This window comes from Paralichthys olivaceus, chromosome 6, assembly GCF_024713975.1.
Source record: "Paralichthys olivaceus isolate ysfri-2021 chromosome 6, ASM2471397v2, whole genome shotgun sequence".
In the NCBI taxonomy this organism is placed as follows: domain Eukaryota; kingdom Metazoa; phylum Chordata; class Actinopteri; order Pleuronectiformes; family Paralichthyidae; genus Paralichthys; species Paralichthys olivaceus.
Window position 1 is genome coordinate 13301439 of NC_091098.1, and position 22047 is coordinate 13323485.

General features: G+C 40.7%; 1 protein-coding gene across 2 annotated transcripts; it reads right to left on the reverse strand.

Annotated features, from left to right (window-relative positions):
• Positions 1-1115: 1115 nt before the first annotated feature.
• On the reverse strand, positions 1116-22030 carry pik3cd (phosphatidylinositol-4,5-bisphosphate 3-kinase, catalytic subunit delta). Of its 2 annotated transcripts, none has more exons than XM_020088744.2 (23): positions 21664-22030; positions 20598-20808; positions 19668-19896; positions 18562-18794; positions 18102-18278; positions 17048-17203; positions 16259-16348; positions 14896-15117; positions 11489-11585; positions 10951-11081; positions 10804-10854; positions 10535-10702; positions 9641-9762; positions 8153-8296; positions 7977-8076; positions 7727-7893; positions 7291-7400; positions 6912-6990; positions 6659-6826; positions 5041-5164; positions 4656-4801; positions 3605-3737; positions 1116-3512 (listed from the first exon to the last, which is right to left on the reverse strand). In XM_020088744.2, the coding sequence occupies exons 2-23, from the start codon at positions 20736-20738 to the stop codon at positions 3375-3377; spliced, it is 3126 nt and encodes a 1041-aa protein (XP_019944303.1). In that variant the 5' UTR covers positions 20739-20808; positions 21664-22030; the 3' UTR covers positions 1116-3374. The 2 variants fall into 2 exon arrangements, with proteins under 2 accessions (XP_019944303.1, XP_019944304.1); XM_020088745.2 differs by having other exon boundaries at positions 20598-20803; positions 21664-21937.
• Positions 22031-22047: the final 17 nt, after the last annotated feature.

The following is a 22047-nucleotide window of genomic DNA, read 5'->3' on the forward strand; positions in this document are numbered from 1 at the left end:
ATTTTGTTTTAAATTTTGGATGGTGTTGTTGAGTCTGACAGTGGAAATGAAGGACGCAGGTTCCTTCTGACACTGTGGGTGGAGCAGTGTGCTGCTGAAAGAGCTGCTCAGGGCCCCAACAGTGTCATGTAGGGTTGAGAGGTGTTGTCCATGAAGTAATTCAGTTTCGCTAACATCCTCCTCTCACCCACTTCCTCAGTGGAACCCAGAGGGCAGTCCAAGACCGAGGCTGGCTCTCCTAAACAGTTTATTTAGTCTTTTTCTGTCCCACTCAGTACACCCGCACCCCCAGCAGATGGATAGAACAGCATAGAACAGTGCAGATGCCACCACAGTGTCATAAAAAGACCTTAGTGTCCTGTACACTCTGAGGGTTCTCAGTCTCCTCAGCAAATGGAGATGACTCTGGCCCTTCATGTACAGGACGTCTGTGTTGGGGGACCATTCCAGTTAGTTGTTGAAGACCAAGGTATCTGTTGTCCCCAACAATCTCAATGTCCAAGCCATGGATGTTAAGCTGTGTGGTCTGGGGCAACTTCCTGCAAACGTCTATCAACATCTACTTTGTCTTGAAAGTGTTGATGTAAAGGTGATTCAGTGGGGGAGGGAGCAGGGACAGAATCAAATCTGTTGAAAAACTAATTCAGCTCATTTACCCACTCCTTGTCTCCAGATTCTAGGCCCCTCCCACTGTCATTGCTGTGGCCATAGATTGTTTTCAGGCCTCTACACACCTCTCTTGTGTTGTTCCTCCAACTTCCTCTTGTAACCACCCTTGCCTCTGTACCCTCTTTGAACCTATTGGTTAATTATTAAAATTTACTATTTCAGTAATGCAAGGGCCAGACAAACCTTCAAGGGGCCCTTGGGAAAAACAAAAACTCTGACCTAAAGTAATAATAATGATTTTAATAGTTACTTGTAGGATAGAGTACTTGTCTTAGCCTGGAGCATGCCAGGTTTACTCCATCCTTTCAGCTGAACAAGATCTATGACCCAAAATCACTAATCACAGCTTGTGTGAGCAGTGATACGACCAATGACAATCTATTGCTTGTTAAGGTATTCTGTATAAACAAACACACGCACAGCAGCTAGAAAAGCTACAAGTGAGATTTGCTGTTGCAAACTGTTTATTGATAGTATGTTTCCCTCCTGAGAACAAATGAAGCAAAGGAGAAAGGTTTTAGCTGCACACATGTGAATAAGGCCTGAGCCTTAAAACAATGAATTACAATCAATCAAAAGGCAACAGCAGTATATTTTACAATTTGCAAAAATAGCCCATTTACTGAGTAGACTCACTCCTTCTTGCTTGAAGCAGAAGTGTTTAAATAACTCTGTACTGATGACCCTTATTTAAAGTATATTCCACAGTGAATATTTCAGTAATGGGGGGGGGGGTAAAGTTGTAGAATCAACAGCTACACTCGCTCTTCTCTAAAAGTCATCACTGTACCGAGACTCATACAAACGGTAGAGATCGTTTCACCTGTTAAGAAGAATATGAAAAGCACATCATCTGTTTTCATTCAACCGGTCCTTGCAGGACTGACAGCAGGATATACAGCATGTTAATTAATGTGAAGACCACATGATATTGAATCATCCAGCACACAGGCTCACTTAAACAGACATCTGGTCGATCATCACATACGTCACATTCATGCAAGTATGGACGTGTTTGACACCAAATTAACCTGGCACATCAGGTAAAAAAATACAATGGGAATTACAATGCATAGCTTAAATATCAGAAATCAACAGACGCTCATAAACACACAGACACGGATACTGCATCATCTGAGAAAGTACGCTTTCAAGAGGGCCACACGAACAGTTACACAACTGCAAGTCTATGGCTTACATCTGACGACAGATTGTCTCATTTTGGGATTTACTGATTCAGGTTTTCAATATTTTGTCTGTTAGAGTCACCAAACACCTGAAACATCTGAGCTGTGGGCCTGAGATCATCTCTCTTTCTAGATGCTAATGGAAGTCATGTCATTGATGGAATCTCTCTGTTAGACAGTTAGCTTAGCGTAAATGGAAACAATCTGAGTTTGCAAAGAGGTTACAACATTCTGCCCAACTTGCAAATAAACACTTTTATTTTAAGAAGTGCTGATATTGTTTCCTTCAGCTAGACATGGATACTGGAAGTAAATTTGAATTTTAATTAATCTAAATTTCTAGAGTAACATTTTGAGAGTAGCATAATAGCATTTTTCATAATGTTTAAAATTACGTTTTGAGAATATTCAGTGGATTTTCTGTGTGGCCTATCTCATGCACAAATGTGGAAGGTGACATAGGCAAGGTAATGTTATGCACAACTGCTGATGAAGAATTATTAAACATTTCACGTGTGAGCTATCCATTGCTGATCATGCTCCTATGCTGCTTTGACAGTGAAATGATCACATTGGCAGTCTGTTGTAGTGTGAAATGCTCTAAAATTGGTGCAAAATGTTGTTGCTAAATTTAATAAAACTTGCAGCACCTTGAACCAGGGTTGTCTCTTTGTACTAAGCTAAGCCAACTGGCAAACATGTGAGTTCTCATCTTACTCCATATAAAAATGCAAATAAGCATATTTACCACAATATAATACTATTCCTCTAATGAGAAGTTGGTGTTTTGTGAGGCTCTGTTTGGAGTAACGGCTTGGTCCAGGGGGATGTTATCAAAAATAATGGTCCTATTCAAAAGGCAACATATTGTACTTTAAGGCAATATTACAAATCAATAAGTGATAGAGTATCTTTTTTAAAATATCCTTCATGACTTTGTACAAGTTCTTCAAAGTTATCAAATTAAATAAAATACAACAGAAAAAAAGACACAATTGCAAATAGGCAGTTGAAATGTGAGGAAACGACACAACCATCAATCCATATGAAAGACTTGAGGTGAAAGTGCCGCCCTGTTATTATTATTATTATATTCTGTGACTGAAAGGTTTCATCTAAAATTATCATCATCCTTTGTCGTCTGCTCCCTGTTGAGCAATGATGCATTTGGTGAAATGAAGTTTCAGTCTCTGCTCCTGCTCCAGTGATTCATATCTTCACATGAGCAGGTGGTCTTCAAGTAACAGTTTTGAACAAATCAAAAACACAATCGATTTGGCCAAGAGGTAAAGGCATTCCACTGTCTGAAACCAGGCTCCATGATTACTGTATCTCATTGTCTTTGGATGCCCCCACTTGGTCTTTATTTACCACAGACTGGCCAGACAGATGTAAACAAACGCTGAATATGTTTAAGTGCCATCGTTAAAGTAAAATATCCAATTGTTTTCTTCAATTTTATCTCCATAAAGTTAAAATCCATCATGTATATGCTTGTCCTCAGTTGTTCAATGTTCTTCATGGTCTGTTATCTTTGGCCAATGAGTGCATCATCCAGTTGACCTTGGTCTTCCAGCTCTCTCGCAGTGCTTCATTAAACTTTACTTTGAAATTCTTCAGTGCCTCTTCCTCTGATTTGCCCAAAGCTAAAGAATCCTTTTGGAAACAAGATCCAAAAGATTGTCATCATTATCATGATCCTCATTGGCATCAGCAGTAGAATCATCATCATTAGTATTGTTGCATACCTTTAGATACTGGATGTCTTTGAAGGAGGTGAGCTCTGGCAGTCCTGCTGCCTTCATCATAGCGAAGAGGTTCACGAACAGAGTTCCGTTCCGACACAGGATCTTGTAGGCCCACTCACAGTACTCCCTGAACCTGACGACAAGGATGCAACAATCACTCATCAGCTATAAAATATGTGAACCAAGACTAGTGAACAAATTCATACGCAACTGTTACCTTAAATTCAATCAAGCTGCACCAAATTGTGCACACTTAAGAGGGACGGGCTGTAAGTGAGAATGTCTGAGTAAGAGCCTCTGGACTTTCTCCAGCCAGCCCCCTGGTATCAAGTCCATGGAATGTCCAAATGAGCCAATATGAAAACAGAGCAGTGGATCCTCTGCAGGATTCCCTGCAAACTCTGGAGAAAGTCTGGACCAAATTGTGTGGACATTCTTCAGAGTTCATGTCTGAAAACAGCTTTAAAGAAATCCGATCTCTAATGGGCCTGATTTTTATTTCATAAAGACCCATGAATACTTGCAGATTGCTCTTCACCTTGAAGTATACAACTTCACCATGTTTTCTGCATTGGCTCAAGGAGATGTTGTCTTTTAATCAAATGGAAAGACTTTGACTGCATAAATCCGATACACAGGACAGATTTGTGAGAATTTAAGGGTCCTCTCTGGGAGCATTATCAGATCACACCTCATGTTAAGGGAAACTGACCTGCCTTGCTACATAAGCGAATGGGGTATTTTAGACACCAAGACGTTTGCAATATATTCCTAATATAATCTTTTAATAGTTATATTTTGTCTGTTTTGTCATTGTAAAATGGAAAACTAAATAAAATAGCAAAAAACAATCAAGATCCTAGAATTACTTCCAGAGAAATCACTGAAAATGTCAAGATCAATGATCTCACAATGTTAAAGTGAAAAACAATTCTGGATCCACCACCTACATCCTTCCAGCAAATGTTTTTGTAATTCAGTACTAATCTTGCTGACAAACGTAAAAACATACAAGGGTGAAAACATAACCAATCCTTGGTAAATTTTGTACCTCTCAAACTTCTCGCTGTTGTTTGTCCTTCCTTGCTGGATCACATGAACAAAGTCATACGTCAGAATGAAAGGCACACGCTCTCTGTTGATCCCAAGTTTCCGTTTGAAGTTGCCCAGGAAATGCCCAAAGTCAATGTGGAACAGCTGAGGGACAAAGGTTAAAATGACTGTTAAGTCGGTTCTGAATCACAGACCACACTCACCAGGGACGTGAAAGATTTTTCTCCAAAATGACTTTAATCTGAATAGATCATCATTTGAATTAAATTAAAAGTCACCTCCAAGATATATTAAGGTTGTAAGATTGTTGGAAACTCGACTGCAAACTATAACATATCAGTCAGTATTAGTTTTTTTTCATGTTTTACACCAGTGAGCCTCACCTGTCCAGTTTCCCTGATCATGATATTGTCATTGTGACGATCTCCGATGCCCAAGACGTAAGTAGCTACACAGTAGCCAGCACAGGACAGCGTGAACTCTTCTATGGCTTCATCAAGTTTGTCTCTGGTGACAAAAAGGTTCAGAGAAACAAGGGTAACCAACTTAACTACTGTACAAACACATTCAACGTTCAGTCATGAGGTAGATTTTCTTTACTGCTGTATGAAATATTCACAGAGGACTTCCTGAGGCTAATTAATGATTGACTGTCACGTCCTTTAACGGTCTAGACGTGCACAGGGTTCACCATGTTAAGCTTTTACTAATTTTCTCCACTCCATTCCGGGTGAGGCAGCATTTCAAGTTAATTACCTCTCTGTTCTGTCGTGCAGTCAGCTGAGCCCGTCCTGCCAACATGACGTACAGAGGCTTATTCATTACACCGAATGGTTCTCCTTCTTCAAGGAGCATTTAGAATGGACAAGACCTTCAGACTGTCTGGCACCAAATCAAAATCTACTCAGTTAATGTTGCCAAAGCTGTAGTTGCCTGTGCACTTTGTCTGGGTCTGTCATTGTCTCACAATGCTGCACACAATAAATATTTTGATATGAACAATTCAGACTGCACAAACACACACACACACACACACACACACACACACACACACACACACACACACACACACACACACACTGCATACCACATCTCTTACAATATAAAAAAAAGGCATTGTCTCTGGTGTAATTTGTTACAAATAAAGCTACAGTGTATAATGTTGTTAGACGTTGTTACCTCATTGATTTACATGAAATAAATCTAAATCCGTTTGGGATCTTGACTTGGAATTAAAACTGGCATCAATGATGTTTGTTAACTAAAATATAATCATCCCCATTTAGCAATCATAAGACCTGTGTAAAAAGTTTAATAAAGGGTCTTGTGGTGGTCTTCTTCAGCAAACTCTGATTCTAATAGATGTTTTTGGTACAAGGTGTGTAAGTTAAAAAAGCCACAGTACAGAGAGCTCCCCTCCCCCACAGAAAACACTGTTCCCGAAACTCCTGAAACACCTCATCAGTCGTCCACACAATACCAATACCACATTTACATTATGCACGGCACGCCCAGTGGCTAGTCTGTCACGCCCGAACAAAGTCAGGTAGAGAGAAAGCCTGTTGGAACCGCTGGACTAATCACAACACGGTGGGCCAGCTGGTCAATCAGGGAGGGGGGGCCTTGAAGAGACATTTTTTTTAAGCAATAACCCAAATATAAATGATAAACCTGCATATAATCATAATCAGTCTCCTTTGAGACACAGATCATGACAAATCTGGTTCATGGGCACTGAGCGATCCCCCCTAGAAGGAATCTGGGGAAAGTTACTGTGAAGGGGCCATTTGGACACATGTTCTTTCCCTGTTGCAACTGTGACCCAGATAAACAACTAAAAAAATGGACGATAGGACATTTGTGGCTTTAAACAACCTTTGTGAGCATATAAGAGACCCAGTGCTGGGTTCTTGGGTTAAACATATCATCACTTCTACAGAGATCAGTACAGCGTCTTAAGAACAGATGATAGTGAACAATGTAGCAGCTCATCATACTCACTCAGGATTCTTAGATTTGAGCCAGTTGAGCAGGGCGTCCTTGTTGAAGGCAGCCGTGGCGGCACTGTTACTGTTGTTGCGCTGGATGTTGGCAATGGTGTCCGAGTTCTTCACTACCTCGATGAGTCCCATCTTGTTCCCAGTGGACAAGCAGCCATATGGGATCATCCTGTGAGTGTGGGGGTAAAATTGAGTTTTAGGTTGGTGTGGGAGATCTTCTCATGCAGTAACATCAGCAGCCGCTCCCAATGTACCTGAGATCAAGGCCTTCTTTCTTCCATAAAGTCTCCATGAGCTGGATCATCTGGAGGGTCAACATGTCTTGTCGGAGATCTAAAGGTGATGAGTTAAAATAAAGGTGGCATAAAAAAAATCTTCATTTCATTGTCATTGCTGATGTACAAGATTTTAATTTCCTGCCTTGTTATTTTTGACTTCTACAATTCCTCTTTTTGAATTTCAGAGACGTCCCTTTCCAAACCTGTTTATCATTCTGTTCCACTCAAATGTACAACCATGCATTTTAACCAGTCAGTGTCTCTAAACTAAAGGGAATTACAGTTTAATCCCTGACTTTGTGTGGCTACTGTATGTTAATATGATGCCATGAATTCAGATTTTCTTGTCTCTCACCATCTCCGTTCTTGAAGATGATTCCCACCATGTCTCCTGGAGCCCAGTAGTTCTCATACATCAACCAGAGTGGCTTCATCTTGGAGTCCATAAATCTGCACTTATTTGCACTGCGAGAGTAAACGCACTCAATATGAACATTTGATCATCTTAACAGTGTGTCAAGTTTATAGGCTAAGGACAAAATAAACTATGCACTTGGAATGCTTTTTTTTTTTTTTTTTTTTTACAAAATATGATGGAGATGCAAATGACGAGCTACAGTGAGGAAAAACCAAAAGAAATGTCACTATCCTCTCATGTAAGGTTTCGAAGAGTCAAAACTTATGGAGGCAGAAAATGCAAGTGGCAAAAAAAAAGGTTATCCTGCAGCATTTGAGTGTGTGTGTGTGTGTATTATTTGTGTGTGTGTATGTGCTGTGTTTTTGGAACTAACCAGATCTGAGCGAGGATGATGCTGGGGTTGAGTGGTGACAGCAGGTCTGACAGAGCCTCCAGGTATGACTCTTGTCTGATACACAGTTTCAGGTCTTCTGCCGTCAACTTCTGAGAGCCTGACTTGACAAAGTCACTCAGGGCCTTCATTTTGCTCAGAGCCTCGTTCTGTGTGGCAGAAACTGAGCATTAGCACAAAACAAACACACTCACTGTGCAAGAAGTCAGAGAGTACAGCCATGTGAGATTACCTGTTTGGTTAAGAGCTTTATGTGGTGAATGTTTCCTCTGCAGTACGCCTCCAAAATCAGGCCAAAGCGCAGAGTCACAGACGCCACGTGAATCTCCGACCTATGATGAACACAAGACTTGAACAAAAGGCTGCAGATGTACGTGATGTTGGGTTTTCTGTTGGGCTGCGTCTCACCTGAGATGCCAAAACAGAAAATGTCCTATCCTTCTGTTGGACAAAGCCCTCTCCAGCAGGAAAATGGTGAGATCACAGTCGAGGTAGGACTCGTACTTCAGGACCTGGACCAGCTGGATTAAATACTGAAGTAGTTCATCGTCACTGTGTGCAGAGAAAGTGGACCATAGGTTAGGTTACTTTATTTGTACCCATAGGTAGATTTGTTTTGCAGCGTAGAAAAAGAGGAGGCATCCATCCAAACACAGTTCAAAATCATAAGATACTGACAGAAGACAAGACCACAAAAACCATGACAAAAAGGGTTAGAAAATTGGATAAGGCCAAATGTGCAAATATAGCTATAACCCGTTCATGTGAACAATTGTAGCTGGAACAAATCTATATCTATAGCATTTTGTTTTACCCCTTGGGACTATAAGTCTTCAACTAGAGTGTAGAAGCTGGAATTCCCCATGCAAAGGATGCAAGTCATCATTAGTAATGGTAACGGAGCTGGCTATCCTCTGGAAATGTCTGGTGTACAAGGACTCTACATCCATCTGAGGCTCACCAATCAGCCACCTGGACCATTTCACAACCTGACTCAGTCTGTTTCTATCATTCAAAGACAGGTTACCAAACCAGGACCCAAAAGGAAATGATAAAAAAGACTCAATAAAATAGTGTCAGCATGGTTTTGTTAATATGAAAATAAGACTGTTGCCTCAAACAGTATAAACGCTGGTGCCCCTTTTTGCACAAAGCTTCACTGTTTGCTTCAAAGTTCAGTTTGGAGTCAACAATAGACCCAAGGTATTTATAAGACTGCAGACATTCCACAGTTTGACCTTTGATAATGTGTCTTCGTGTGTGGGAAAGTTTTCTGACCATATCCTTGCAATTGGTCCATGGCTGTTCTCATTTGTCTGAAGCAGACTCACAATCACAGAGTCATCCCTGTACTTTAAAATGATCCTATCTTTAAATGAGCTCTGACACATATTTGTATAAGGATAAAAAAGTGGAAGAGCAAACTTTATCTGATAAACATCCATTCACTGTGAGTCTTTGTGTCATGTTTCCTAGAGAATCTAAAAGCCAGCCCACAAGATTAAAACTTAAAAAATGTTCAAATGTTCTAAAAGGCTACAGGTTGAAATTTGAGGTTGAATTGTGTTAAAAGCAGATGAAAAATCAATAAATAAAAGCAGACAGCCCTTTCCCTTTAAGTGTTTAAAAGGAAATTGGGCAGAGTGAGTGAGGTGTCTTTCACTTCTCTGTGAGGTCTGTAGGCAAATTGCAGCTGGTCAAGTGCTCAGTGTGTCTTAAAATTCAGACCTCATAGTTTTTCCAAAGATTTTGTTTAAAATAGAAGTGAAAGCCACAGGTCTGAAATCATTAAAGGTTTTTGGACTGTTTATTTTTCATCCATCACCATAGATGACTATTCAATTAAAAGTCAAAATACAAAATGTCGTATAGATGCAAAAACAAACATATGAGTACCTGAGCTTCCTGAGGCATCTGATAGTAAAAGAACGCACCGCTGGGTCGGGGAAACTGTAGTCTAAGAGCTCTAAGGCATGGATGGCAGGGAGGTCGGGCCAGTTCCTCAGTAAACTCACCATCTGATGAGAATCAAATTACATTTTTCACTATGAGAACAATTAAAACTCTCATGTATAAAATAATAGATTAACATGCAAAACATTTCCAAGACCTTCACTGGTTGGTAGGGCTGAAAAGATTCTCAGGTAAAAAAGACAAACGTGTAGTTTCAGTTTGTTCGGTTGGATGATTTCGATAAAATAGGCTATTTATATGTAGATTGTCATCGCAAATTCTCTGAAATGAGATAAGGATGTTTTGTTTTCAGCCATACTGGCAACATGGCCTTTGTGCTAGTCAAGCTCTTGTCCAAACTTTATTGTAACAGCATTTGTCCTCATCCTCAGAGGATGAATTCTACTGACTTTGGTCATCCCCTGGCTATTAAATTATTAAATCATTTTAAATATACACTTTGTTTTGTGAGCTAACACCTACATAACAAATGAGTGATCAGAATTAACTGCACTTTGTGTAAAGTCATAATAATCAAATGCTAACGCACAAAACTATGTGAGTGAACCCAATAAACATGAAAAATAATATAATTAAATGAAATATAATACAATATAAAATGTAATTAGCTACAATCCTGGTTGGATTCATCAACATGATACATGCACTGGGGGTGGCTGGTCATTGAAAAGCTAATAATTACCTTCAAGAAACTGGGTATGACACAAGAAATGTGTGAAATTACTAAACAAACAAGTGACATTATTAAACCACAAAAGTAAGATGAGTGTTTAACACCTAACCAAACCACAGTGGGGATATTCTCCTCCATTATACCTGAACTACGTCCTCTCGCTTGCTCCACTTGGTGATGAGAAGCAGCTTTGACAAACTTTCAGGATAATGGTTGCGAACTTCAGCCCGCAGCTTCCACAAGAGTTCCTTTTCGTCCTCGAAAAACTCGGTGTAGTTTTTGTTGTCCATGATTTCTTTTAATTTCATGTACTACAGAGGATGACCCAAAAAAGAATTGAATAAAAAATATGCGGTCAGCAACAAACAGACTGTTTCTTTGACTATAAAATGTGAGATGTAGAAAGTTGTACCTCTTCTTTAGTGACAATAGCTGCATCCCCATTCCTCTCGATGTCATTAATCTGAAAATGATGATTATTTTTTTCAATTTACAGAATTACAGATCCAAATTTTAGTATGTAGTCAAAAAAGCTGTTTTTGGATATAGGAATAAGCACCTTGTCAAGCGGAGGGTAATAAAGAGGATGTGGCCGGATATTGGGGAAACGAATGAGAAGCCCTGCAGCACTGTCCACGTTGGGGTTCTTCTCAACCGTACCCATCGGATTCAACAGGTCACTTTTGTCATCTGTGATAAAAATGTCATACATGAATATTATTTTGCTGCAATTCATTTTCATAATGAAATCCCTCCCTGAGACATACAAAGATTAAATAATGAATGCTGTTAAACAGGGCTGCAAAGAAAATTCTTACAATTATGTGTGTGTGCAGCAGGACTACATTGCTTCATATTTAGCATGCTCTTATGATATGTGAGGTGCAGATACCGTCAGGCTGAAGAGATTTAATAAAGCAAAACCATCTCTTTAAATGGTTACTCGAATAATCAATAGAATACTCCAGACTAGAGATACTGTCTGAATATGTGTTCGTCACTTTGGGTATTCCAGCCCTCACTGTGGAGGAGGCTGTGAACGAGTGAAGTGTTTTTGAAGAGGAGGATTTGTAAGAAGAGGCTGTGAGGCCATGTACCAGGAACAGACGGCCATGTGGACAGCAGGAACTCCCCGGTCTTCAGCTGGTCCTTGTAGTCAAACACCATGGTGTTCACCCAGGCTATGGGACAATCCTAAGAGAGAGAGAGAGAGAGAGAGAGAGAGGACAATGAGGATTGGATTTATTGATTTTATTGATTTGGGATTATTGAACATCTGAATTTGAACATGGGAGTATACTCATTGAACAGCAGGTTCCTGGCTCAGCTCCTGGATGAACAGATAATTTAATGTGTATCTCTCTGCTGCTATCTCATCCTATTTCCTTGCCTCTGTCTGTCCCTCACTGTGTCTTCAAAATAGTGGAAAAAGGCCCAAAAAAAGAGGGACAGAGAGAACCGGAGTACCTTGCATCGTTTTCAGTCAAAGCTAAATTAAGTTGTGCTGGATTTCAACTCAATCAACTAATGTCTACTAATCTATTCAACTCAAGCAAACTACAAATGGTAGTTGGGATATAAAATCTGAATATGTATCTATACAAACATCATCCTGCTCTCTCTTGTCTAAGAGTATAAATAAAACCAACTCAGATTATTTAAAGATAAGGTGTCTTCATCAGTCAAACCGAAACACTCTGAGTTATTAAAGGTACAGTGTGTAGATTTTTTGTGATATCTAGTGTTGAAATTGCATGTTGCAGCTGAACACCCCTCATCTCACCCTCTCCTTCCAAACATGAAAAAGAAACTGTGGTAGCCTTTAATTATCATAAAAACTCAAAAGGTGTTTAGTTTGGTCAGTCTGGACTAATGTAAAAAACATGGCGGTCTCCGTAGAGAGGGTCCTAAAGGGGCTTTTTTGGGGTAAAGAAAACTACAATTCATACACTTTAAATGAAACAAACTAGTGAAAACATCATGAGGATTATTCTACATTCAATTTCTGCCAGTAGTTCCCTTTCACCTAAATCTTACACACCTTTAAGTCTGTTTTGCGCAACAGACCCTTTATTCTGGAAATTATTGTAAATTAAAATCAAACTGCAGGTCTTTTATGTTTTAATAAAATGGGCATGTTGGTTTAAACGATTTATAATGTTAAATTTTAAACTGTAAAGCAAAGAACTCTGCACTTACAAAAAAAAAAATACACAAGTGAGTCTATAATTTATACAGTCTCAAGTGTTATGGACAAAATAAAAAACGTCAAAAAATGTAAATGAGTTCCAGGCAATGATCAAAAAAGAAATAACTGGGCCATTCATTGTTTTAACAATGAAACAAGCCCAGCGACGAAAGAGGCAATACACAAAAACAAGACAGTCAAAAATAGCTCAACTAAGTTTCTGGTGGCTGGACTTCTCTTCGGGGAAAAAGAAGAGAGAAGTGTCTCGGAAAGCAGAAGCAGCTAGATACATTTAAAAAAATCCCTCACACCTGCGCACTATGCTTGTGAGGTCTGACAGAACTTGTTGACCACAGACTGCATGCATCAAAACAAAAGTTGCTGAGACCACAGACGCAGAAAAGGGGAATTAGCCAGTTTACACTGTACTACTGTACAGTGAATGTGTGTGTGTGTGTGTGTGTGTGTGTGTGTGTGTGTGTGTGTGCATGTTTGCGTATTTCAATGCAACAGATGTAGTTTCATTGCTTTGAACAACTCAGTGAGACACTATTGCTTCTTATTAATGTTTTATCTGCAACTCTATTATTGATTAATCAACCAATTATTTTCTCAATATTTTTAACTATGAAATGTCAAAACTATTGAAATCCAGAATGGCACTGAGTAGAGCAAATACCTCAGCCAAGGCCCACAGAGCCCTTGAATTCAATCAAGCTGCACTAAATATCACACACTCAGATAATGTGGCGGATTTTTAAAAATAAAGATCAATGAATTATTCACAGCGAAATCAATGGAAATGATTTCACGTATCTCACGTATCTCACGTATGATCAAAACACTCCCTATTTCAGATCCACACCAAAATTCAAAGGGCACTTCCCTGATCCATGCTGCATCCCTCCACCAAGTTGTGTGGATATCCGTTGAGTTGTTTTTGTGTAATCTTGCTTAAAACACGTACCAACAAATGGACAGGGGTGAAGGCAACCTCCTTGGTGGGGGTAAAAATGTCCACCAGAGTCCAAAATGAAATTTTCAGACCAAATTCAAAAGATGTTCTATTTATATATGAAACTGAAAAGAGAAACACACCCTCACATCTGGAATCTGGAACCATCAATTGTTGTAAAGTGACAATTAATTCATGATCAATATTAATCAAGTCATCAGTTTAGTGCTAAATGAAGTATTTGTTCTGAAAGCTTTAAGTCTAAGCTCTTAATGTATCTGTCAGATATAAAATAGTCAGAAAATGTTTTTTTAAAGAATTGCCTCTTTTACAGTGCAGGAGGGGAGTTTTGACTTTATCGCCAGGCACCGTGACATCCAAACATCATATCACACAAACATAACACATCATGCTTGTGTTTGTCAGTGTTTGTGTTGTAGACGTCATTGTGGCAGGAGATGACGTTAGCTGTTTTCCTGTCATGTTTCTGACTTAGCGTCAAAGAAGTGGTTAATAAAATTTATAAAGGTTTTGCAGGTGTGCTTCACAGAGGGGGACAGATGTTATTTGCTTGTAAAAGTAACTTCTGGCACATACGTCATTATTATATACGGTACATTAGTAAACAATGATAACTTTCAAGGACTTTTTCTATCTTTGTTTTTATTTGTATTTATGTGATGCTGTCTTATTATTGCTTTAATCTGTTAATTGTTTTTATTAATGTGAATATATTTTTACATTTACCATTTTACTATCCTGCCTTTTCTGTCAAATCTTTTAAAGTGCTAAATAAATACAGTTATGATGCTGATGATTATTATTACTGACTAACTTTGAGTGATCCTTGCTACATATTGTGTTTATGAGTAATCTGTTGCTATAAAATAGTGGGTTGTGCTCCAGCTGAGAGAGTTTTATCTCTAACAGCAGCAGAAAATTGCTTTGTTTTAGGGCTCGACTGTAAAGTGCCGCAAGTTGAGGCCTTAAAACTGAGAAAATTGAAATGTAAAAGTCTCTGTGGGCCTGAGGGCTGTTAGTGGCTGAAGATGAATATAGAATTCCTTGAAAATGTTTTTCCTTTTCTTTCTTTCCTTGGAGTGATGTGCAGATAAAAGGGCTGAAGCGGATGAAACGTTAACCACAGCCTTGCCACTAAACACACTTGCACAACCAGACGCAGCAGCTGAACACACCCACACAGCACACACTGACTACACACTGACTCCACACAAGAGAGGAAACGGATCTGTTTGTGCTTGTTAACAACTTCACACTCATACCAGGCCCTACACTTGCCCGCTCCATCATTAGCTGTGCACCGAGGCTCGATACTGCCACAAGTTATCAGCTGGACCCACCGCTTTCTTGTTCTTCTTTTTTGTGCCTCTGGGTTTCTTATTTTTCTCGATGACGGCGTAGAGCGCGAAGCACAGCCGGCTCATGCGAGGCAGGTCGGCCACGTTTATGTCAAACTCCAGCTTCTGATCCCACAGCGGCTCGGAGCACACCGTCACCTCCGAGCTGGTCACGACCTTGCAGAGCAGTTCGCTGCCATGGAACAGACCGGCCTGTACCACAAGCTGAGAGGGGAAACACACATACACACAGTAGTGTTAGATGAAGGCCTGACATGTGGTTTTGGAAGCTGAAGCACATATGTGAGGAAGATTGTGGAAGATGTGCAGACTTCACGAGATGATTCACAGTTTCCTGTGTCACTATGAGTCAAAAGGTCGACACATTCATAACCTAAGCAGGTTGCAATTCCTTTCAATGCCATGCAGAGTTTGTCAAAAACAAAAAAAGGATAATTGGAGGTAAAATTCAATATTGCTGTACCATTAAGCTCCTGCCTTTTGCCACATCAAGAGAGTCTGGATCTACGTTTACAAAATCTATGAGTGGCTATTTTCCCCCAGGGTGGGTTTTCAGACCAGCGCCTCACTGATAACTATGTGACAAGACAAATTTGCCATGAGTCATGATGTGGTCTGAGGCAGCAGGCAGAAGTGCACTTACACTAAATAACCCAAATAAACAGTAACATAGTTAGTTATGAAACTGACTTACACACACAGACACACATTAACAGGGTTCCCTGCACACGTCTTCCCACTCATTTTCTTATTGGTAACATTTGTAGAAAACATAAAAGGTACAGAGCAAAATATAGATTGTGGATATGATGTTTCAATTTTTAGAATGTCCCATTTGACAAATAGCAGTTACGATCCTAAGATGAGGGCTTGACAGTTGTTTCTATATTTCATTTTACTCCATTGACGGTGATATGTTGTGGTTTCTCTCTTGTGATTAATGTACTTATTGTAAGTTGCTTTGGACAAAAGTGTCTGCTAACTGTAACTGTAAATGTAACATAGGTCAAGGCTTGTCTGCAACAGAAACAAAATGCATGCATTGCCTTCATAACATAAAGAAGTGCACTGAAAGCGAGAGAGGGAAAGACGGCATGAAGTATCTCTTTTTTCTTAGAATCTAGGGCCTCAGAATGAGACGTAAAAACCAGATAGGCCCTCCCCACTTCCTGTTTTGAAGTTTTAACCAACCGCCTTGATGAATTATGGGAAACGTGTGGTCTGGACCATGTGACGCCCCTATCAATTATATGTCAACCCCCGCTGCTCCTACAACTGAAATTAAGATATTGGTAAACAAGTGAATGGCACATTTCATTGAGCAGCAAAGTGAGACACAGCGCACCTTCATCCTCTCGTCTGCGTTGACCCGGCTGCCCTGCAGCAGGTGAATGTTGAACAGCTCGTTGATGGACCACAGTGAAGAGGTATTCTGCTGCAGAAAGAAAGCAGAGGAGAGGAGAGGAACAATATTTATTTCTACCTCCCATCCTTTACATTTCAATTTCATTTACAGGGTTCACTGAAGTTTAAAGGCGTGAAACTGTTGCTACAACTTCCTGTTTGGCAACATGTGAAAAGAAAGAAACAAGACAATGAACACTTTCAAAAGAAAGAAAAAGGAACACGTTTTGAAACCGAAATAAACCGACAGAGCACTGAGAAAGCGCCTGAAAAATAAATAAGTATTCATGATGTTGTTCCCTGCTACATATATATTTTTATATCCATATAAAGCGGAGCATAAATTATCTGCATGTCTGCAGTGTGCCAAAGTCCATGGAGGAACAACTGTGCTGAGGAGAGAGTAGAAGAGAGAGAAAGATGGACAGAGAGATTGCTGCTCTGTTAAGATTTAGATTCTATTTTTGGTCCCACACACAGCATGCAACATGCAAACATGGGGAAATCCACGGAACGCAACCCGGTGAGCAATTGGGGGGTTCGGTGCCTTGCTCAAGGGCACCTCGGCAGTGCCCAGGAGGTGGACTAGCACCTCTCCAACTTCCGTCCATGCTGGACTTGAATCGGCCACCCTCCGGTTCCCAACCCAAGTCGCTATGGACTGCGCTACTGCCTCCCTATGCGCTACTGCCTCCCTATGACAGATGACAGTCGTCGGCTGACCTCTTACCTTCTTCAGCGGCAGAGGAGGAGGTCTGGACTGGCAGCGACTCTTGAATACCTGGTTGCACATTCTGCCCTGTTCCTCCTTAAAATTGCTGATGGTGGAGTGGTGCACCATGGTCAGATGAGGGTTCTGGCCATTTCTCAAACACGAGAAAATGTACTGGTGAGGAAAAAGATAGACAACAATAGGGGGAGATTTCTTTTTGTTTACTGGTACAGCCATTAGTCAGTTGACCCAAAGATATTTCCCAGTGTTCTGATGGTTAACTCCTGCAGGCCGTTCATTTGCTGAAGGTTAATGCAGCCAAAATCTCATTATGTGTGGATGGATGGAGTTCCTTTCTGAAGCGCTGTGAGACAGATATGAGTCACCCCTGCAGGTAGCTGCAGTTTTAAAATCATCAGTGGAGTCTCCTGCCACCAAAAACCCTGACTTACCCTCCTCCTGATCTGAAAATTACCCCCACCCTCAATGACCCACACAGGGAATGAACAGAAACTCATCCACATGCACTGAGAAAATAACAGTTCTGGTGCTTACAAGTAAATACCATTACCATCTTGTCCTATATTCTGAAATGAAATAAATGATTATCCTCAACATGAGATGGTTAGACTACTAATAATAAGTATTTAAAGCATCGTATACCCATTAAAAATCTGCACCTTTAAGATAAAAACATTTATTACTCTTACTATTAAAACTAAATTAGCCAGAAAAGTGCATTCCTCCGTCAAGGTCAAACAGTTCCCTTAAACTCAATCAATTCAAACACTCACTCATTGATATCAGTCTTCTAAACAGGCCTGATTTTCTTCTTCATGAATTATTCCCTGGGAAATTTTGAAAAATGCTCACGATGAACATTTCTTAGATTTGGCCCCGCGATCCAGATCCACCCCAATATTTAATGAGCTCTTCTGTGTCCCATACTGCATCCTTCCACAAAGCTTTATTCTCCTGTAGTGTTTGCTGCTGACAGACAAACACACCTCCTTGGTGGTGGAGGTAATAATAAAGTTTGGTTTGAAGTGGCTGTTTTTTTGCGGTCACTCACTTTGAACTGGCACAATGGATGTTTCCCGTAGATGAACTCCAACCTCCCGTTGACCTGCAGGGTGTAGTCCTCAGCCTCCTGTCGCACTGAGCGAAACACGGTGGCCTTCTTCTTCAGGGCGCTCCTCATCAGAGCCAGCGGGTGGTCCTGAGGGTCCTGCTGCAGCATGAAGCTTTCCTGTAACATCAACACGGGACATGATTCAAACAAAAGGTGCCAAATTCACAGAACATGGCACAAACTTCATCTTTCATGTCAGTGTTCGTGGTGTGGGAGGGGGAATTCCAAAGGTGTTCACATTTACTTTGCATCATCTTCCAGAATTTGTCAGTGGGAGACAGAACCAGTCTTTTTAACCAAAAGCTGTTTGTGCGGTTCTCTGCTGTTGCCCCCGTCAAACCAGAACACTTGATTCATGAATATGACTCAAACTCAAACTACAGACAGCAGGTTAACTCACATCGCTCGCCTCAAACTTGACATTAATGAAAATCTTCTTGGTGATTTTGGACTTGGAGTTCTTGCTGTGTGGTGGCAAGCAGCATGGCTCCCGGTCGCACGGGAAGTTGTACTCCATCCACTTCTGCCACGGCAACATCTGCCGCTCCTCGGCCTTGTTTTCGCAAAACGTGCGCATCTTAGTTCGAAACTCATTCACCTCGTGGTTCTTCTGGGCCTCAAACTCATGCAGACCTGAAAAATCATTCAATCAAAAATAAAATGTGAGAGGACCTCCTTTCTTAAACTTAGAGTTTGTTTTTATTAACTTCTACTCAAAGCCTAAAGCTTTCCTTACATTTTCTTTATACCCATTTAACTGAAATTCTGCTTCTAATTTCTTCTGTCAGTCCACTCTTAAGAATTCACATATTCATTTCTTGTCATTATATTTCCCTCCAAAAGCAAAAGTTTCAAATTTACTCCCATCAGGAGAATTCCTCAGACAAACATCCAGGTTTGATCAAAATATTTTCTGTGATGAGGAAATCGAGACAACAGATCACTTGTCTCTGTTTTCACGGGGATATGTTTTGGAGTGATATGTCCGATTGGCTGGAAGCTTAACTCTTTTTTTTCTCGCTATATCACAAATAATGTCATGTTTGGAATCATAATGGAGGATAAAGATTGTGGTATGATGTGACATACTTAACTTGTTGTGGGAAAGTGTAAATTACTGTCACAACTTTTGATTCAAGATTTCAAATAGTGCAGCTGCTTGCTGCTGAGAATCTTCCTCTGGTCTGGAAAAGCAACAAACCACCAGAGTTTTATAAGGATGATTCAGACCAGAGAATATCACTCTACTCGTCAAGAAAAAGAAAAGTGGCAAGAAAATACGATCAATTATCAAAGACTTCGTTATAATGACTGAGATCCAGAGGAAGGTAATCAGGCTGGAACAGCTGAGACAAAACTCTCTTTTTTGATGATGGCAGACGACCACTTCTTACTTTATATTTACTAAATTTACTAAATGCACACCAGCAAACACCAAAACCATAGAGTAGTATAATAATAGCAGGTGAGCTCTGTCAGAGAGAGGGTTGGTGGGGTGTCGCTCACCTTTGCCAATCAGCAGGCTGATTTGCGTGTTGGTGAGCTTCTCCACCCGGTCGCCCTCCCTCGCCACCAGCCTCAGCACGCACATGAAGGGCCGCACGTCGCTGATGCGCCTCGATTCCTCCTCCAGCTCCTCCCGTTCCGCTGTCTGGTTGATGCAGGTGAAGACGTAAGCGTCGGGTTCGCCCAGGGCGCTGAAGAGGGCCTCGCTCCTGGCATTTTTCCAAACCATCTGAGACAAGAAACACAGAAAGAAATGAGGGCGATCTCTCGTGATCTTTGAAGTGTGATCTCAACCAGTGACAACATTTTCTTTTGCCACATCTCTGATTTCTCTGTCTGGACTAAAACGATAACCCATAGTGCAAAAAATAAAGTAAAAACGACCCTGGACGTTTTTGAACTGTCTCTAAAGTAATCCTTGTGAATCACTTTGACTAGAGAGACAGTTAATTTCTTAATCATCTTAACGGCTCCCGAGAGTATCATTACTTAACACAGCTAAATCAAACAGCCTGAAGTGGCAGAACTGTTGGCATAGAAACTGGCACATTCACAATGAACAGAGAGCTGACTGTCTGCGCTGAGGAGGAGAGGAAGGAGCTGGAGCTGCTTCTCTCAACAGTTGCATCAAAAAATGCTCAGAGATGGATCAGAAGCCAAAGCATGCATTGTTCAGACTGTGCCGCCTTTCAATTAAATTAATGCCCGAAGGAGATGTTAAGTCAACCAATTAGTTTAAAAGGGTTTTGAGTTGATTTTGTAAATAAAAACAGCCTCAGTGTTGTGCAGTCAGTACATTAAATAGTGTATATGAAACAAAGTGCTATAGTATAATAGATAAACATGCATTTTATGATTATAGATTGTGTCTGAGAGGGCAATCAAATTCTGGTTTTTAAATACACGTTGCTTGGAAGTGAGCTGACGTACTTTTTTGATGCTTTTGATGGTGTCATTCCGAGAGACAGGGAATTTGAGGAAGATCCCAGTGGGCAGCAGGAAGTCCATCATGATCTCCCCAACGCCCTCCTTCTCCCATTCCTCCTGCATCCCATACTTCCCCGGGGGCATGGTGACGGCCTCTCATTTACCGTCAGCTCCTCTGCTACTGCTGCTGCTGCTGCTGCTGCTCACGGCTGTCCTAACAGAGGAAACACAGGCTGGGGTTAATATGTCCTCTATTAACACGCGCTACTGTACAAGTAAGTGTGAAGTGTGTGTGTCAGCTGGAAGTGTAACACTCCTGTTTGTTCCTAAAAAAAAACGAATGATGTTGTAGACTGAAATTAAAGAGGGCAAGCAAAGTGTGTGTGATAAACAGTGAGCCTTTCTCCATCTGTGCTCTGCCAATAATAAATAAGGTATTGACCTGTGCAATGAGGCAGCAGTTTTGATATATTCAAAATGTAAAAATATATAACATATAATATATAATTATGTTTTTGCTACTATCAGTTTATAATGTTGGTGAACAGACTGAAGTCATGCACCATCTTAACACACTGAGTGCTCTGTCAGAAACAACCTTTCCTCAGGGGTCAAATGAGGTGAACACGCACTACAATAAACTTCATTGTACTGGAATATAAACACATGTGAAAAAATAATAATTTGTCAGTTGATGTAGTGTTGTTCATTTCACTGAACAGATAGAAAACAGTACATTTTTAATTGTGTAATTGTGAGTAGTTTCTCTCAAAGTAATTCTAGACTATTGATTTTTTTGTAAGACAACACTTGTGCTATATGAGAGCTGCACAGTCTGTGGCTTAATGTCACATGTAGAGGGATTTATTCCTCAATGTAAAAATGTGTTTCAGTGGATTTAACAGCAGCAACGTGGGTCTTTTCATATATTTTATAAAAATGAAAATGTGAGGACTCAGCAGAGGGAAATGAAAACATGAGGCAGCAGTGCCACACAGCAACACACACAGATATGAGATATAGTTGTGTTAGAATACAGACGGTATCGTGGAGATGAGCTTATCCCTACCTGTTGGCGCAGACGCCCGCCTGTCAGCTCTGGCGGCCGGTCACCTCCTCATGGTTCCACCGCAGCGAACATGGAGGCTGTCTGGAACATCACCGGGACATGGAGGCTGCGGACCGATCCCCGGAGAGGAGGCGAGGTGAGCGGGTTGAATCTGCACCTCACGCCACGGACGAGCCGCTGTCACGGTGCATGTGAAGCGGGGACGCGTTTGTGTGCGTGTGCGCGGTCACTGGCCCACACTGAGCTCTGCCTCCACAGTCCCCCTGCAGGCCAAGGGACCGTCCTACAAAAGTTCACTGAGCGCAAAGCGAAAGTTACACGCATCTTTCCTCAACAGCTCTCATTACCTCTGTCTGTTAGTGAGCAGGATCACCTAGAAACTAC

Coding starts and splice junctions, on each gene's coding strand:
- pik3cd (XM_020088744.2), bottom strand. CDS start 20,738: ATGCCCCCGGGGAAGTATGGGATGCAGGAGGAATGGGAGAAGGAGGGC. Junction 11,082..11,488: donor CACATGGCCGTCTGTTCCTG/GTACATGGCCTC, acceptor TTTTTATCACAG/ATGACAAAAGTGACCTGTTG. Junction 3,738..4,655: donor AACAGCGAGAAGTTTGAGAG/GTACAAAATTTA, acceptor CCTTGTCGTCAG/GTTCAGGGAGTACTGTGAGT.